Source organism: Hemitrygon akajei, chromosome 9 (assembly GCF_048418815.1).
Source record: "Hemitrygon akajei chromosome 9, sHemAka1.3, whole genome shotgun sequence".
In the NCBI taxonomy this organism is placed as follows: Eukaryota; Metazoa; Chordata; class Chondrichthyes; order Myliobatiformes; family Dasyatidae; genus Hemitrygon; species Hemitrygon akajei.
In genome coordinates this window covers 22,788,472-22,807,964 of record NC_133132.1, presented here as the reverse complement: position 1 = coordinate 22,807,964, position 19,493 = coordinate 22,788,472, and the positions used below count along the sequence as shown (strand labels likewise).

At 41.8% G+C, this 19,493-nt stretch overlaps 1 protein-coding gene across 2 annotated transcripts in view; it reads left to right on the top strand.

Annotated features, from left to right (window-relative positions):
* cabin1 (calcineurin binding protein 1) overlaps positions 1 to 19,493 on the top strand; it is a 564,595-nt gene that overhangs the window by 521,140 nt on the left and 23,962 nt on the right. For both annotated transcript variants that reach the window (XM_073055615.1, XM_073055613.1), the window contains one exon: positions 7,587 to 7,763. In XM_073055615.1, coding sequence (XP_072911716.1) covers positions 7,587 to 7,763 — 177 coding nt within the window. The remainder of the gene's footprint in view (positions 1 to 7,586; positions 7,764 to 19,493) is intronic.

Below are 19,493 nucleotides of genomic sequence, written 5' to 3'. Positions count from 1 at the left end.
GGAGATGTGAAAGGATTTAGAAGGAGTGGATTGGGACAATTTATTTTATGGGAAGGATGTAATAGAGAAGTGGAGGTCATTTAAAGGTGAAATTTTGAGGGTACAGAATCTTCATGTTCCTGTTAGGTTGAAAGGAAAGGTTAAAAGTTTGAGAGAGCCATGGTTTTCCAGTGATATTGGAAACTTGGTTAAGAAAAAGAGAGAGATCTACAATAAATATAGGCAGCATGGAGTAAATGAGGTGCTCGAGGAATATAAAGAATGTAAGAAGAATCTTAAGAAAGAAATTAGAAAAGCTAAAAGAAGATACAAGGTTGCTTTGGTAAGTAAGGTGGAAATAAATCCAAAGGGTTTCTACAGTTATATTAATAGCAAAAGGATAGTGAAGGATAAAATTGGTCCCTTAGAGAGTCAGAGTGGAGAGCTATGTGTGGAGCTGAAAGAGATGGGGGAGATTTTGAACAATTTCTTTTCTTCAGTATTCACCAAGGAGAAGGATATTGAATTGTGTAAAGTAAGGGAAACAAGTAGGGAAGTTATGGAAACTATGACGATTAAAGAGGAGGAAGTACTGGCGCTTTTAAGGAATATAAAAATGGATAAATCTCCGGATCCTGACAGGATATTCCCTAGGACCTTGAGGGAGGTTAGTGTAGAAATAGCAGGGGCTCTGACAGAAATATTTCAAATGTCATTAGAAACGGGGATGGTGCCAGAAGAATGGCATATTGCTCATGTGGTTCCATTGTTTAAAAAGGGTTCTAAGAGTAAACCTAGCAATTATAGGCCTGTCAGTTTGACATCAGTGGTGGGTAAATTAATGGAAAATATTCTTAGAGATGGTATATATAATTATCTGGATAGACAAGGTCTGATTAGGAACAGTCAACATGGATTTGTGCGTGGAAGGTCATGTTTGACAAATCTTATTGAATTTTTTGAAGAGGTTATGAGGAAAGTTGACGAGGGTAAAGCAGTGGATGGTGTCTATATGGACTTCAGTAAGGCCTTTGACAAGGTACCGCACGGAAGGTTAGTTAGGAAGGTTCAATCGTTAGGTATTAATATTGAAGTAGTAAAATGGATTCAACAGTGGCTGGATGGGAGATGCCAGAGAGTAGTGGTGGATAACTGTTTGTCAGGATGGAGGCTGGTGATTAGTGGTGTGCCTCAGGGATCTGTACTGGGTCCAATGTTGTTTGTCATTAATATTAATGATCTGGATGATGGGGTGGTAAATTGGATTAGTAAGTATGCAGATGATACTAAGGTAGGTGGCGTTGTGGATAATGAAGTAGGATTTCAAAGCTTGCAGAGAGATTTCTGCCAGTTAGAAGAGTGGGCTGAAAGATGGCAGATGGAGTTTAATGCTGAGAAGTGTGAGGTGCTACATTTTGGTAAGAATAATCCAAATAGGACATACATGGTAAATGGTAGGGCATTGAAGAATGCAGTAGAACAGAGTGATCTAGGAATAATGGTGCATAGTTCCCTAAAGGTGGAATCTCATGTGGATAGGATGGTGAAGAAAGCTTTTGGTATGTTGGCCTTTATAAATCAGAGCATTGAGTATAGGAATTGGGATGTAATGTTAAAATTGTACAAGGCATTGATGAGGCCAAATTTGGAGTATTGTGTACAGTTCTGGTCACCAAATTATAGGAAAGATGTCAACAAAATAGAGACTATAGAAAAGATTTACTAGAATGTTACCTGGGTTTCACCACCTAAGTTACAGGGAAAGGTTGAACAAGTTAGGTCTTTATTCTTTGGAGCGTAGAAGGTTGAGGGGGGACTTGATAGAGGTATTTAAAATTATGAGGGGGATCGATAGAGTTGACGTTGATAGGTTTTTTCCATCGAGAGTAGGGGAGATTCAAACAAGAGGACATGAGTTGAGAGTTAGGGAGCAGAAGTTTAAGGGTAACACGAGGGGGAATTTCTTTACTCAGAGAGTGGTAGCTATGTGGAATGAGATTCCAGTAGAAGTGGTACAAAAAAGCTGGATGAGCTCAGCAGGTCGGGCAGCATCCGTTGAAAGAAGCAGTCAACGTTTCGGGTCGAGACCTTTTGTCAGGACTGTCCTGACGAAGGGTCTCGACCCAAAACGTTGACTGCTTCTTTCAGTGGATGCTGCCCGACCTGCTGAGTTCATCCAGCTTTTTTGTACGTCTTGATTTGACCACAGCATCTGCAGTGTGCTTTGTGTTCACTAGAAGTGGTAGAGGCAGGTTCGGTATTGTCATTTAAAGTAAAATTGGATAGGTATATGGACAGGAAAGGAATGGAGGGTATGGGCTGAGTGCAGGTCAGTGGGACTAGGTGAGAGTAAGCATTTGGCATGGGCTAGAAGGGCCGAGATGGCCTGTTTCCATGCTGTAATTGTTATATGGTTAAATGTAGAACTTCGCTTAATTACTTGGATTGTGAGATCATTTAACTCGTTGCCCATTATGTACCATTTACCACATTAGTTGCAGTGTTGCAGCTGATGCCTCATCTTTTTAGGTGTGTCCAGTACTGCTCGCAGCATCTGTATTATACTGCACATTTGAAAGAAGAGCACCTCCTGTAATGATCTACAGATTATTGCCGATATCCAGTGAGTTAAAAAGCAGAAATGAATGTCAAGTTGAAAAGATGATTCCTTAGCACTTGGATGGGTTCTGTGGGCAATAGGAAACAAATGGGATCAGTCTCAAATGGCCATCTATTATCCGTTCCGGAAGGGCTTACTGATTTTATCATCTACCCCACCAACTTTTCCTTTCTGCCATCCTTCCCAAAATGTCAAAAACCATGGAAGATTTAGTTTCCAGCCGAGGTCAACCTGCAGCTACATCTCCCTAATGGTTATTGGATAATATTAATTTGCATATGTACCATAGGTATTTAATTAAAGAGCCATAAGACCATATGACATAAGAGCAGAATTAGGCCACTTGGCCCATCAGATCTGTTCCGCCATTTGATCATGTTTGATTTATTATCCCTATCAACCCCATTCTCTTGCCTTCTCCCCATAACCTTTCTAATCAAGAATCTATCAACCTCTGCTTTAATTGACTTGGCCCCCACAGTTGTCCATGGCAATGAATTCCACAGATTCATCACCTCTGGCTGGCTGAAGAAATTCTTCCTCTTTTCTGTTATAAAGGGTTGTTCTTGTATACATTTTAATAGTCTGCATGAGGTTATGAAATTTTGCAATCACAGAAATTCTGTGATGTCTATTTTCCTTAACACCTGCCGTCCCTTCCTGTCACACGCTGGGTATCATTACTATTTCATTACCTGTGTGGTTTGTTCATCCTTTCATTTTTGCTTTCTAAATTTCCCCTCAGCTGAACCCCTCCCCCATGACTCCGCTACCCCATAGAACTATTAAAGCTTGCCTAGGCAGATAAATAATTCAGTTTATAAGACGGAAGTCCAAACCTGTTTCAAGTGAGATGTCACCCAAGGCAACTGCTCCCTCTTTCACCAGCACTGGTTCTGCTTTATTTTAAAATGCAAACACAGTCTCTGTTTCCCCAGTTAATTAAGTGTTTAATATGGTACATTACAATCCAGACCTTTGTCATAGCATGTTGCTGCAGCAGGTTGAGTTGTTTTCTGATGGTTGTATGTTGTTAGGCAGAGGTTACTTTTAGCAGTGTCTGGAAGTATGATCTGGAGAGATCTTTTGCTTCAACTACATGTTGAAGCTTTGTTAGTGGGAAGCTATTACAGGTTGAGGCGTTCCAGAGTTCGGAGTTCAATTCTGGCGCTGTTCTGTAAGGAGACTCTGTACATCGTCCCCAGGGAATGAGTGAGTTTTCCCTTGGTGTTCTGGTTTCCTCCCACAAGTCCAAAGACGTATTGTGCAGGTTAATTGTCCTGTGATTAGGTTAGGCTTAATCGAGGTTGTGGGGTTGCTAGGGAGGTGTGGCATGAAGCTCTCACTCCGCACTGCATCACTAAATAAATGTTCCAGTGTGGGCTGGGATGCATTTTGAAAATTGCTTTCCATTAGCAGAAACCTGAATTATTTATTTTAAAAAGCTTTTCCTTCTTAAGAAATTATTTTTTTTAAATTATCTTCACTAAAACTGTCAACAAAAAGCATGATGATTACAAACAAATAGCATGTTTGAGAGGATAATCAACTGGGTTAGATTCATTACAGCTTTTGTATACTGCTTGATCAATCTGATCAGTGAGGCATGACTATGGAAGGCTGTAGACCAGGCCTGAATCTGCTTCTCTCTAATCCACTCTGTTGCTGACTCCTTTTACTCTTCTTATTTTCCAAAGAACAGTTCAACTCCTTTATAAAAATCACAGTCATGCAATCATACAGCATGAATGCAGACCCTTCAGCCCATCATATCCATCAAAATATCAATCTACACCAACTCTATTTACCAGCACTCATACAAATTCAAGAAAACTGAGTGGCTGTAGGCCATTCTGCCCCTTGAGTCCTCCCTACCATTCAAAGTGATTAAGATTGATATGACCCAGGTCTCATCTCTTTGCCGAGTTCCCATTAGTTCTTAATTCCCTAATCTTTTGAAAAATCTATCTACTTCCTCTTTCAATATCCCGGTCATTCAGCTTCCACAATTCTCTAGAGAATTTCAGAGATTTTCATGTTCTCTTCAAGTGTGATTTCATGTGTTGTTCGGTTTTAAATGACCATTGTCCCTTGTTCAAGATTCTCCCCCTTGTGAAAGTATCTCAGTATCAACCCTATCATGCCCTTTATATTTTAATAAAATCACTTTTTATATAGAACTAATGTCTTTATCCATATAATAGTTCTCTCACCCCAGAAATTGGTCTAATTTCAATGTCAGTTACCTCCACTGTCACTATATACTCTCCTAAATAATGACTACAAAATTATACCCAGTCCTTGACTTTATATGTCTTGATAATTCATATTGTGTGAGTTTTTGCCTCCACCATCCTCTCAGGCAGAGCATTCCTGATTCACCCTTTTTTCACCCTTTTGGTGGAAAAAACATAAAACTGTACAATATAAGCATTTTGTTTGCATGCCATCTAGGCTGATCTCATGGCATACATAAACATATAATTGTAGGAAAACGGAACGTAGTGGTACACTTACCAAAAAAGTGGAGTGCAGGAAAACAAATAAAGGCAAGAGCCATGACGAGCTAGATTGGCATATGAATATATGTATATATTGGCATCTTCAATGTACGGGAGATCCATTCATTAGTCCGATAACAACAGGATAGAAGTTGTCCATGGTAGGTACATGCTTCTAGCCCCGCCAGCTAACGATGGAGCTATTTAAGCCCCTCCCATTTCCCAGCTCTCAGTTCACAGAGAGACTCAGGTGTCCTCTCAGGTCCTGAATGTAGAGACTTTCTGCCTCCACCTTCCTTCCAGTTGGTGCTCCAGATTCCACCTTTCTTTGGGTGAAAAAAAATGTCTTTAGCTTTTCTCTAATCCTCCTTTACATCAACAAACCTACTCATTACCTCTCCATCTATTGAAATGACTTCCTTTATAATTTTATGCACCCAAGCTTATTCTTCTTTTAGTCTTGCTATTCAAAACAAATTAGCCTCAGCCTGGATAATATTGCTGCATAGCTATAACTTTCTAGCCCTGACAGCATCCTCATGAATCTCATCCACAGATATATTTCAGATACTTGTCCTTCACTAGTTCTTTTTCTTTCTGAAATGTGTGGCCTCTCATTAAGGCATGATTACTGTGCTACATCAGGTACTATTGCCCAGGCTCAATCCTGACCTTGGATTGTGACACATCTGAGTAGATATGGCACAATTTCACTGTGACTGTATGAGTTTTCCTCAGGAGTTCCTGATTTCCTTCCACATCTCAAAATGTGCAGGGTGGTCAGACTCAGAATCAGGTTTATTATTGGTGCCTGATATGATGTGTAATTTATTGTTCTGCTACAGTAGTACTGTGAAAAGGCATACAATTACTATACACTATCAAATAAATAAATAGTGAAAAAGAAAAATTAGGATTAACACACAAAAAGCTGGAAGAACTCACAGGGAAGGTCACATCAGTGGGGGGCCATGAGCCACTGATATTTGGGCTGAGACACCTCATTAAGACTGGAAAAGAAGTGGGCAAAATCCAGAATAAAATGATAAGCAAATAAGGAACTGGAGCTAGCAGGTGAATCCAGGAGGGCTGGTGGGGGGGGAAAGGAAAGCTGAGGGTTGACAGGTGAAGAAGGCAAATGGTTGAAGAAGGAAGAGTCTGATAGGAAAGGACAGTAGGATGGAATGAAGGGCAAGAGGTAGGGAACAAAGGGAAGAGGGTGAAGGAGATGGGCAGGCCATGAGATTGGGGGAGGGGAAAGAGTGGTTCTACAGGGATTAGGGAAAACGGGAGCGGTGGAGGGCAAGGGGAAGAGGGAAGTAGTTACTGAATGTTACAAAAATTGATGTTCATTTCATCAGGTTGAAAAATCTCCCAATCCCATGCTTCCAGTTTCTGATTTGACTCACTGATAATTCAGGTGCTGTAGGAAGCAAGTTGGATAGAGATATTGAGTGCCTCATAAAAAGCATAAGACACAATGTTGATGTATGATGCAGGTTATATTCTGTATATTGGTGCCATTACTCTTACTTAGCCACATAACCATATAAATGTCTAGATGTACTCTTACATTTGGTGTGCAATGTGGGTGGGTTCTGTGTGTAATGCAAGTACCAAATGGAAAGTCACACAGACTTTGCAATATTAGATTAGTATTGGTTTCTTTTTGTCACATGCACTGAGATACAGTGAAAACTTTTTGTTTCCATGGTATTTTGATCATGCCATATGCAAGTCATGAAGTTACTATGCATAACACGGTGTAGCACCTGTAGAGAGAGCGCAGTGCAGGTCACCACTGTGGTCTGCTACCCTTTAAGCCTGCTCAAATGTGTACTGTGCATTCACAAGACTGCTGCTGCCGAGGCTATCTGTGCTCTTTGTGCACTGACCTGGGAAAGTGCACCTCTACAAAAATTGCTTCATGGCATCCTGAGGTTGCCATGGAAAAGAGAGTGAATTGAGGAGGGAGGAGCATAATGTGATCCTTCTGGGGGGGAGACCTCTTCCCCCTGAAGATTGGAACGGGGCAATATTGGTCACTGAGTCTCAAGTTCCTGCAATCTGTAGCAACACCAGGCCACAATCTGAGCAGTGTGTGAACCGCACAAGGTTACAGACTCCTCTACTCTTTACAGCGGGCCATCTGCACCCTTTTGTTCTTAATGAACCTTGTAGTGATGCTTTTTAATGTGGGGATGGGGAGAAACTTTTAGCATATATGTTTTTGGCTGCTTTAAGGGTAACATGCACTTTGGTTTATTAACAGTTATTGGTTGAGGTTAGATGTCACAACCCTTACAGTATCTGTTGTTATGTAATCTACACATTGATGATATCATCATGTGAAGGAAATACAAAGAGGAACTGAAATGTGTACTAAGGTGGATGGCACAATAAAACTGGCATCAGTTGGTCTGGCTAGAAAGCATAAAACGTAAGGAAATGATGAATGATTCTGTTCTATCCACCATATGCTTCAGATGAGGACTCTGAGGAACCTTTAGAAGAGCTAAGCTATCGGCATCAGGAGACTCACTTGTGCCAACAGATGAAAATGGCAACAGTCACTTCATCCCACGAAACCGCTCGCTGGCAGGAAGAGGGCAATTACACTCAACCAAATGAGGGCTTGCACCCTGAACATTGCTCCAGTCACAGTGAGTACAACCAGCAGAAACTATGTGTGTGTAAACCTTGAATCTGTGTGCTGGTGCAAAGGGAGGCAGTGTCAGCAGTGCAGTCTGCGGCCAGTTCCCAGCCCTCCTGATGCCTGGTCCTGCAGTCGGACCAGATGGTGCTTCCACTGAAAAGAAATGCAGTAACTTCCTAAGTTTGAATATTTGCAATCTTGCCAAATGTATAGCTCCAGGGATGTGCTCTCAAATGCCTATGCGTTAAACTAAGTGAATCTTTACTAAAATAGCTGCTACAGTGTTTCCAGGCTCTTTATAATGTGGCATTGTGCTCTGTTTGTAGACAATTTAATGATGCTGTTGGTCTATTTAGTGAATAACTGACAAATCAATGTGTTAATGAACACATGGGTTTTACTAATAAAATGGTTAGAATTTTAGAAAAAAATGGTTCAGCATCACAAGTTCAAATGAGTTCTGTGAATCTTGCACAAAAGCAAAATGTGCCCATTTTTGCAAACCACTATAGTGTTGGGTCTACTGTATTTCTGGGCAACTTCATCAATGTTTACAGGCATTAGCGTGAAAAGCAACACATTTAGCACAACAAAACAGGTGGAATCCAATGTTTAGACATGCTAGCCATTTTCTACTTTCTTGTCATTGAAATACAGTGCCAAATTAGAGTATCCCTTTATGGTATGGAATTTATCCTCTTTTGATTAGTCCCTAATTCACACTGATTTATAGACAATAGACAATAGGTGCAGAAGTAGACCATTCGGCCCTTCGAGCCTGCACCGCCATTCTGAGATCATGGCTGATCATCTACTATCAATACCCACTTCCTGCCTTGTCCCCATACCCCTTGATTCCCCTATCCATAAGATACCTATCTAGCTCCTTCTTGAAAGCATCCAGAGAATTGGCCTCCACTGCCTTCTGAGGCAGTGCATTCCACACCCCCACAAATCTCTGGGAGAAGAAGTTTTTCCTTAACTCTGTCCTAAATGACCTACCCCTTATTCTTAAACCATGCCCTCTGGCATCTCCCAGCATCTGGAACATATTTCCTGCCTCTATCTTGTCCAATCCCTTAATAATCTTATATGTTATAATATTCTCATATATTCTCATATTTAATAAATATGTAATTTATTAAAAATTGGAATCAAAACTAAAATATCAAAACACCTCACTCCTTTGCTGTGACACTGATGCTTTGGACAGTTGAAGCATTGTTCATTACTGGAAGAGGTTGTTGAATGGAGCAGGCACCTGTTGGTGAACAGCTTTTTCAGTAGCTCATTCTGATGTACTTGAATGCTCATTTCTATTCCGCGTACAATGATGTATTTTTAAATTAGTTGTTAATGCAAATTGTGAGGTTTATAAATGCCACTATCCATCAAGCCTCCTGAAATATTTAAATTTACATGGGCAGCGTAAATGTTAAATGTAATTGGAGTTTTATTTCTGATCAGAATACAAATCTAACAGAGCTAAAGTTCAAAAGTGCAAACTGCAAAATGGCACTTAAGTGACAGGCCACCAACTGGGAATCCATGAACAAATGGGGAAAATCAGCAGGGCAGGCAGCATCTATGGAAAAAAGTGGAGTCAACGTTTCAGGCCGAAACCGTTCGGCAGGACTGGAGAGGGGTTTCGGCCCGAAACATCGACTGTACTCTTTTCCATAGATGCTGCCTGGCCTGCTGAGTTCCTCCAGCATTTTGTGTGGGAACCCATGGAGAAACAAACATTCAGCTTATTTACTTACACTTCTGTATCATGGTACAGTAATATTTACCTGATACAGCAATTTGTTCTTGATGCTATTGTCAATAACTGACTTCAGGTACTTATCAGTTGTACAAAACATAAAACACATTTCATCAGGTAGCAGGCACAAAATTCAATGCATCACCACTAGATGTCAGCAATAACACAAAACACATTTCATTTGCAAGGGTGCAATTCGGTAGAACTAATTACAGTCAGCACTCCTTATCCACGAGTTCCGCATGCGCAAATTCAACCAACCGCGAATCATGAAAACCCGGAAGTGCTCTTCCAGCACTTGTTGTTCGAGCACGTACAGACATTTTTTTCTTGTCATTATTCCCTAAACAATGCAGTATAACAACTATTTTACAGAGCATTTACATTGTATTAGGTATTATAAGTAATCTAGAGATGATTTAAAGTATGCAAGAGGATGTGCGTAGGTTATCGTGGATCGGGATTGAAAAAAACCCAGAAGTTCTCTTAACTAAGTAAGTCGGAACAGGTACATCCGGTATTATTTAGCGTCAGTTAGTCAAACGTTTGTCTTAGTATATAGTATATATTTTACCTTTCTATGCATATAAAACAGTTAAGAAACGCATGTTTCAACGCCGGGCGATCCAGTGACAGATTGCTCCCAAGCGCACTGTCCATCCATGTGGATGTGGAGGATCAAAAACCCAAAATACCAAAGCCTAATAATTAAACCACTGCGTTGCTTAGTAATAATTGTAGCGTTCATCGGGGCAGGGCCTTTCTCACTTTAGCCTTTAAAATTGTTCCGATCGTTGACCGACTGTAGCCTAACGCTTTTCCAATGACCGATGGCGTTTCACCTCTTTGCAATCACTTTATTACTTCCACTTTATTTTCAATCATGATCGTGATTATTTTCATGAACAGAAACACGGCAGATTCAGAGCTCTGTCGCTGGGTCCTAATATCCACCGCACTGAGACAGGTTAAATAAGGTCCGGGGTTCCGCTTGGTCCTAAGGTCCACCGCATTGAGATAGGTTGAATTAAGAGACTTGAGCATCCACATTTTTTGGTATCCGCGAGGGGTCACGGAACTAATCCCCTGTGGATAAGGAGGGCCGACTGTATGTCTTGATTGCTTCTATTGGTTTTCTCAAGCAGAATGTCCTTCACATTTTAACTCTTGCAAAATAAGTTAGTTTTGCAATTTGCAATCTTTATAAACGTATTAATGATAAGAAACATCACCTTCAGACAGTCAGACTAAAATAACTAATCAAATTGAAAGCCAATTGGAGTCAGTGACAGAAGAGAACAGGTTTAAGTAGATTACATGCAGTTAGGATTTCTGAACCTCACTTTATTGGAACACTTACTGGCTTTTATCCAGATTCCCAATAGCTCAATTCCTGACCAGACAAAGGATGCAAATGATGATCTGTGAACCTCAGCCACGTGTTCCTCCTGAACTGTGCTTCAGTAACCTGAAGTTTGGGGTTCATCAGAAGATAAGAGTCCTTGAAGTGAGATCATTGGTTATGGGGACATTTCAGTGATGAGACAAGTGAGTGTAGTTGTCCCTTTTTTTCAGGTGCCTGATGGTTGAGGGGTAGAAACTGTTCCTGAACCTGGTGGTGCAAGTTCTAAAGCAATTATACCTTCTATTTGATGGTAGCAGCTAGAAGAGAGCATGACACGGATGGTGGGGATCTCTGATGATGGATGCTGCTTTCCTATAACAACATTTCATGTAGATGTGCTTATTAGTTGGGAGGGCTTTACCCATGATGTACTGGGCCGAATCCGCTACCTTTTGTAGGATTTTAAATACAAAGGCATCAGCGTTTCCATACCAGGCCACGAAAGAACCAGTCAATACACTCTCCACTACACATCCATAGAAGTTTGACAAAATTTTAGATATCATGTCGCATCTCTGCTGAATCCTAAGAAAGTAGAGCCACTGCTGTGCTTCCTTCACAATTGTACTTAAATCTGGTTCCAAGACATGACCTCTGAAATAGTTACAACCATGAATTTAAAGTTGCTAACCTTCTCCACCTCTGATCCTCTGATGAGGACTGACCTCTGGTTTCCCTCTCCTGAAGTCTGTAGTAAGTTCCTTGGTCTTGGTCCACAGCTTTGCTCCAAATGTGTCAGCTATGTGTAGTTCACTGCCAGTGTTTCCATGCAACGCAGCATTCCTTAGGTAAAATGTTATATTTCAGAACTAAATGAAAAAGACATTCTGCATTAGCACAATCCTGATGAACGTGAGGTACAAAGAACAGCAAAGGTTTACAAATAGTAAGAAATTGTGAAGAGAATTTTCAAGCAAAGATAAAGCTGCTATTTACAATTGATATAATTGGTTGTATCCTGTATTACACCATAAGACATAGGAACAGAATTAGGTCATTTGGCCCAATGAGTCTCCTCCACCTTTCCATCAAAGCTGATTTATTATCACTCTCAATCTCATCTCCTGCCTTCTCCCCATAAACTTTGATGCCCTTACTAATCAGGATCCTATCAACCTTCACTTTAAATATACCCAATGACTTGGCTTTCAAAGCTGGCTCTGCGATGAATTCCACAGATTCACCACCCTCTGGTTAAAGAAATTCCTCCTCATCTCTGTTCTAAAGGGATGTTGCTATATTCTGAAGCTGTGCACTCTGGCCCTCGATTCTCCCACTATCGGAAACATCCTATCCAGATCAACTCTATCTAGGTCTTTCAATACAATGTTTCAATGAGATTTCCCCTCATTCTTCTAAACACCAGTGAGTATATACCCAGAGCATTCATTCCTGGAGTTATTCTCATAAACCTCCTCTGGATCTTCCCTAATGCCAGCACATCTTAAATAAGGGGCCCAAAACTGCTCACAATACTCCAAGTGTGTCTGACCAATGCCTTATAAAGCCTCAGAATTATTTCTTTGCTTTTATATTCTCGTCCTCTGGAACTGAATGCTAACATTGCATTTGCCTTCCTTACCACCAGCTCAATCTGCAAGTTAACCTTTAGGGAATCCTGCACGAGGACTTCCAAGTATCTTTACACCTCTGATTTCTGAATTTTCTCCCCATTTAGTCTATGCCTTTATTCCTTCTGCCAAAGTGCATGACCATACACTTCCCTGCATTATATTCCATCTACCACTTCTTTGTTCATTTTCCTAATCTGCTTATGTCCTTCTGCAGACTCTCTGCTTCCTCAACAGTACCTGTCCCTTTACCTATATTCTTATTGTCTGCAAATTATCACAAAGCCATCAATTCTGTCAGCCACATCATGAGCATATAATCTGACAAGAAGCAGTCGTAACACCGACCCCTGCGGAACATCACTAGTCACCAGCAGCCAACCAGTAAAGGTCCCTTTATTCCCACTCTGTCAGCCAATCCTCTATCCATGCTAGTATTTTTCCTTTAATGCTATGGGCCCTTATCTTGTTAAGCAGCCTCATGTGTGGCACCTTGTCGAAGGCCTTCTTAAAATCCAAGGAAACAGCGTCCACTTACTCTCCTTTATCTATCCTGTCTGTTATTTCCTCAAAGAATTCCAGCAGGTTTGTAAGGAAAGCATACTGACTTTGGCCTGTTTTATCATGTGCCTCCAATTACCCCAAAACTTCATCCTTAATAATTGACTCTTAACATCTTCCCAACCTCTGAAGTCAGGCAAACTGGCCTATAATTTCCTTTCTTTTGCCTCCTTCCCTTCATAAAGTGTGGAGTGATATTTGAAATTTTCTTGTCCTCCAGAACCATTCCAGAACTTAGTAATTCTTAAAAGTTCACTACTAATGTCTCCAAAATCTCTTCAGCCACCTCTTTCAGAGCCCTGGGGTGTAGCCCATCTGATCCAAGTGACTTACCTACCATCACACCTTTCAGTTTTCCAAGCACCTTCTCCTTTGTAATTTCAATTACTCTCTCTTCTGCTCCTGACACGCTCTATTTTCTGGCATACTGTTGGTGTCTTCCACAGTGGAGACTGACAGAAAATACTGACTGAATTTGTCTGCCATTTCTTTGTCCTCCATTACTACCACTCCAGTGTCATTTTCCAATGGTCCAATATCCACTCTCACCTCTCTTTTACTCTTTATATATCTGAAAAAAACTTTTGGTATCCTCTTTTATAATATTGCCTAACATATTTTCCCTCCTTTTTAGTTGCATTCTGTTGATTTTTAAAAGCTTCCCAATCCTCTAGCCTATTTTAATCATGTGTTTCCAAGTACCTTGAAACCTCATCCTTAATAATAGACTCCAAGATCTTCCCAACCACTTAAGTCAGGCTAATCTGCCAATAACTTCCTGTATATTTTGCCTCCCTCCCTTCTTAAAGAGTGGAGTGACATTTGCCATTTTCTAGTCCTCTGGAACAATGTCTGATTCTAGTAACTCTTGAAGGGTCACTATTAATGCCAAAATATGGTGCTGGCAATATATGGTGACGTTTTGTTGGCAGCTCACAAAATTGCTGAATATACATCTAATCAACAGTTATTGCTGCAATCTGCAGCCTGTAATTTCCCTTTAAGAAACTTACTTTTGAACTATCTAAATGCACTAGTGAGCTTACAATCTCCTAATAAGCCTGAAGTCTCAGCGACTTGAAGTGACCAGATGTCTGCCATCACAGAAAAAGAATGTATCACAAGAAACCTCAAGCCAGACTGGAGCAAATGGGAACATGACCACCTCTCCCTAGTACTCTCCTGGCCAATGCGCAGTCACTGGAGAGCAAGAGAGAGGACTTTAGGGCTGATTGCTGTATCTAAGGGTAGTGAGGGATTGCTGCATTCTCTGTTTCTGTTTCACCGAGTTATGGCAATTCTTGACTAAACTTGAATCACAGAGGGATCCTTGACAGCTGTGGCAGGGCTTGAATGCTATCAACTCATACAAAGCAAAACCAGGTAGCATGAATGACAATGTTTCACTCTCAGATAGAGGCAACTTCACAAACTCCAAAGCCGTCAATGACTCTGTGATTTCAGTCTCTGCAGCTGAAGTGAGAGCATCCTTCAGGAGGGTGAATCCATGGAAAGCATTTGACCCAGATGATGTACCTGGCTGAGTACTGAAGACCTGTGCTAATCAATTGGCTAGAGTATTTACAGATATCTTCAGCCTCATGCTTCATAGTCTGAGGTACCAACCTGCTTCAAGCAGAACGTGGTAACATGCCTTAATATCTATCATCCAGTAGTACTTACATCCACTGTGACAAAGTTCTTTGAGAAGTTGGTCAGGAAGCACTTCAACTCGTGCCTAAGGAGTGACCTGGATCCACTCCAATTTTCCTACTAGCACAATAGGTCAACAGCCGACGCCACTTAATTGATCTTTCACTCAGCTCTGGAACAGCTGAACAATGAAAGTGCATAAATTCAGCTCAGCATTCAGTACAATCATTCCCTCAAAGTTAATCACTAAGCTCTAGGACCTGGGCCTTGATACCTCCTTGTGCAACTGAATTTCCTCACTGAAGACCCCAGTCAGAATGGATTGGCAACAGCGTCTTCTCTACAATCACCATCAGTACAGGTGCTTAGCCCCCTGCTTTACGCACTTTATATCTATATTTGTGGGCTAAGTTTGGCCCCAATAGCATATTTAAGTTTGCTGACAATACCACTGTTGCTGGTTGAATCAAAGGTGGTGACGAATCAGCACTAATCAGCAAGTTCATTAGTGCCACAACAATAACCTCCTGCAATCTCGAAGAGCTGAATATTGACTATAGGAGGAAGAAGCTGGAGGTTCATAAGCCTGTCCTCATTAGGGATCAGAGGTGGAGGGCTTCAGTGACTTAAAATTCCTTTGCATTATCATATAAGGGGAATTACATATATGTGCCATCATAAGGAAGGCAGGAAAGCATCTCTAATTTCTTAGGATTTTGTGTAGATTTGGAATAGAACATAGAACAATACAGCACATTACAGGCCCTTTGGCCCACAATGTTGTGCTGACCCTTAAACCCTGCCACCCATATAACCCCCCACCTTAAATTCCTCCATATACCTGTCTAGTAGTCTCTTAAATTTCACTAGTGTATCTGCCTCCACCACTGACTCAGGCAGTGCATTCCACGCACCAACCACTCTCTAAGTGAAAAACCTTCCTCTAATATCCCCCTTGAACTTCCCTCCCCTTACCTTAAAGCCATGTCCTCTTGTACTGAGCAGTGGTGCCCTGGGGAAGAGATGCTGGCTGTCCACTCTGTCTATTCCTCTTAATATCTTGTATACCTTTATCATGTCTCCTCTCATCCTCCTTCTCTCCAGAGAGTAAAGCCCTAGCTCCCTTAATCTCTGATCAAAATGCATACTCTCTAAACCAGGCAGCATCCTGGTAAATCTCCTCTGTACCCTTTCCAATGCTTCCACGTCCTTCCTATAGTGAGGTGACCAGAACTGGACACAATACTCCAAGTGTGGCCTAACCAGAGTTTTATAGAGCTGCATCATTACCCCGCGACTCTTAAACTCTATCCCTCGACTTATGAAAGCTAACACTCCATAAGCTTTCTTAACTACCCTATCTACCTGTGAGGCAACTTTCAGGGATCTGTGGACATGTAACCCCAGATCCCTCTGCTCCTCCACACTACCAAGTATCCTGCCATTTACTTTGTACTTGGCCTTGGAGTTTGTCCTTCCAAAGTGTACCACCTCACACTTCTCCGGGTTGAACTCCATCTGCCACTTCTCAGCCCACTTCTGCATCCTATCAATGTCTCTCTGCAATCTTCGACAATCCTCAACACTATCCACAACACCACCAACTTTTGTGTCATCTGCAAAATTGCCAACCCGCCTTTCTACCCCCATATCCAGGTCGTTAATAAAAATCACGAAAAGTAGAGGTCCCAGAACCAATACTTGTGGGACACCACTAGTCACAACCCTCCAATCTGAATGTATTCCCTCCACCACGACCCTCTACTTTCTCCAGGCAAGCCAATTCTGAATCCACCTAGCCAAACTTCCCTGGATCCCATGCTCCTGACTTTCTGAATAAACCTACTGTGTGGTACCTTGTCAAATGCCTTACTAAAATACATGTAGATCACATCCACTGAACTACCCTCATCTATATGCCTGGTCACCTCCTTAAAGAATTCTATCAGGCTTGTTAGACACAATCTGCCCTTCACAAAGCCATGCTGACTGTCCCTGATCAGACCATGATTTTCTAAATGACCATAGATTCTATCTCTAAGAATCTTTTCCAACAGCTTTACCACCACAGATGTAAGGCTCGCTGGTCTATAATTACCTGGACTATCCCTACTACCTTTTTTGAACAAGGGGACAACTTTTGCCTCACCCCAATCCTCCGGTACCATTCCTGTGGACAACGAGGACATAAAGAACAGTAAACACAAAGTACACTGGAGATGCTATGGTCAAAAGGCAGGAGAGGTGAAGAAGGAATGTAAGGGGAAAGCACTATGGGTAGTAGAAGAAGGCAGAATTATGAGAAAGGCAACTAGAAGAGGAGGCAGAGTGAAAGTGGGATGGGGGAAGGGAACTACCAGAAGTTGGAGAATTTGATGTTCATACCAAGGGGCTGGAGACTACCCATTATGAGGACATAAAGATCCTAGCCAGAGGCTCAGCAATCTCTTCCCTCGCTTCGTGGAGCAGCCTGGGGAATATTCCATCAAGCCCCAGGGACTTATCCGTCCTAATGTATTTTAACAACTCCAACACCTCTTCTCCTTTAATATCAGTATGCACCATCATCAAGTTCCCTCTCATTGGTGAATACCGAAGAGAAGTATTCATTGAGGACCTCGCTCATTCCACAGCCTCCAGGCACATCTTCACTCCTGTCAACCTTTTGTTCTTCACATAATTGAAGAATGCCTTGGGGTTTTCCTTTACTCTACTCGCCAAGGCCTTCTCATGCCCCCTTCTTACTAAAATGTCGCTAAAAATCTTAAACTTCTATAAATGTGCATTTATATTCTAACTGGTTACATCACGACCTGGTATGGAAATGCCAATGCCTAGGTGTAGAAAAGTCTACTGAAAGTGGTGGATACAGTCCAGTCCATCAGAGAAAAAGCCCTCCCCATCATTGACCACATTTACAAGGAGTGCTGCCACAAGAAAGCAATATCCATCATCAAGGACCCCCACCATCCAAGACATGCTTTCTTCTTGCTACTACCATCAGGAAGGTGGTTCTATACCTATGAGGGAGATAAAATGACTTTGAGGTCAGTAAGAGCCATGCTCTCACATGCAATCAGAAAGGCAAAGTGAGAGTGCTCACAGAAAATTCACAGACACCAGGGACACTTAACACATGTGGCAAGGTATATAAACCATAACAGTTTACAAGTCCACCCTGCACGTCAATGACAGCAACACCTCCCGTCCTGATAGGCTGAATGCTTTCTATGTATGATTTGATGTGATGAATGATGAGGCATCGAGGAAAGCCCCTTCTCTCCCTGAGTAACAGGGTCTCTGGTCACAGCTAAGGTGAGGAAGATCCTAGCCTGGGTAAACCCATGCAAAGCTGAGGGGCCGGACAATATAACTGGTTAGGTGCTGACTGATTGTACAACACAGCTAACAGAGGTCTTAACAGTCATCTTTACTATCTCTTTGCAACAGTCCACCATCTCTGCAAGTTTCAAGGCAGCCGCCATTATTCCGATGCCAAGAGAGTGACGGTAACTTGCCTAAATGATTCCAACCTCGTGGCACTGACCTCAACCATCATGAAGTGCTTTGATCTGCTGGTAATGGATCGTATAAAATATCACCATCCTGCTACATTGGACTTCTCAGACGAGTGCACTGATAATGCCATTGTGTCAGCCTTCCACTCCACCCTTTCCCACCTAAAAATGATGCTGCACGTGCCAGGTTGTTGTTCATTGGCTTCAACTCAAGTGTTTAACTCTCAAATGATGGTGGGTAAATTGTCCTCATTAGGACTCAACATCTCTTGCTGTAACTGGATCTTGGACTTCTTAATGGAAAGACCCTAGTCAGTCCGAGTTGGCATCAACATCTCAAGCTCAGTCACGCTGAGCACTGGTGCTCCCAGGGCTGTGTGCTCAGTCCGCTGCAGTTCACACTGCTGACTCATGACTGCACCAGCAGATTCGGCTCAAATCGAATCATTAAGTTTGCTGATGATACAACAATGGTTAGCCTCATCAGCAACAATGATGAGTCAGTGTACAGAGAGGCGGTAGAGAGGCTTTGTCAAATGGTGTGAGAACAACCTGAGTCTCCACGTAAACAAGCCAAAAGAGATGATTGTGGACTTCAGGAATGCATAGGTCAACCACTCCCTATTGCATATCAGTGGACTGTGGAGAGTGAAGAGCACTATGTTCCTTGGTCTGCACATACAGATACATCTAATCTGGACCCAGAGCACCACCTCATTAGTCAAGAAGGCACAGCAGCGTTTGCACTTTCTGGGGAGACTGAGGTGTGCAAGTCTCCTCAGCCCCATTCTAACAACTTTCTGCAGGAGTTTGTGTTTATTTGACCACAGCATCTGCAGTATACTTTGTGTTTACCATCGAGAGTGCCCTGTCTGGTCGCATCATTATGTAGTACAGAAGCTGCAAGACCCTACAGAGGATAACCCTTTGTTGTGATGTTTACCAGTGTGTTGTGTACGAAGCATTGTTGAGATTCCCTGCCACCAGTGAGACTGCCAGACTGGGTATCAACTTCTTCCCTCAGGCTGTGAGATTAAGAATACCTTGCCAACACTGAGGTCTCATCACTAGGATAGTAAGCTGTTTATTGTGTTCTGTTCTGTGTACTACATATACTTTGGATTGTATTTTATTAACTTATTTGTGGTAATATTTTTATTTTATGTGCTGTGTATGATATATGTTTTGTGGATGTCCCATGGTCCGTAAAATGTTGTTTCATTTGGTTGTATATATGTACAATCAAATGACAATAAACTTGAAC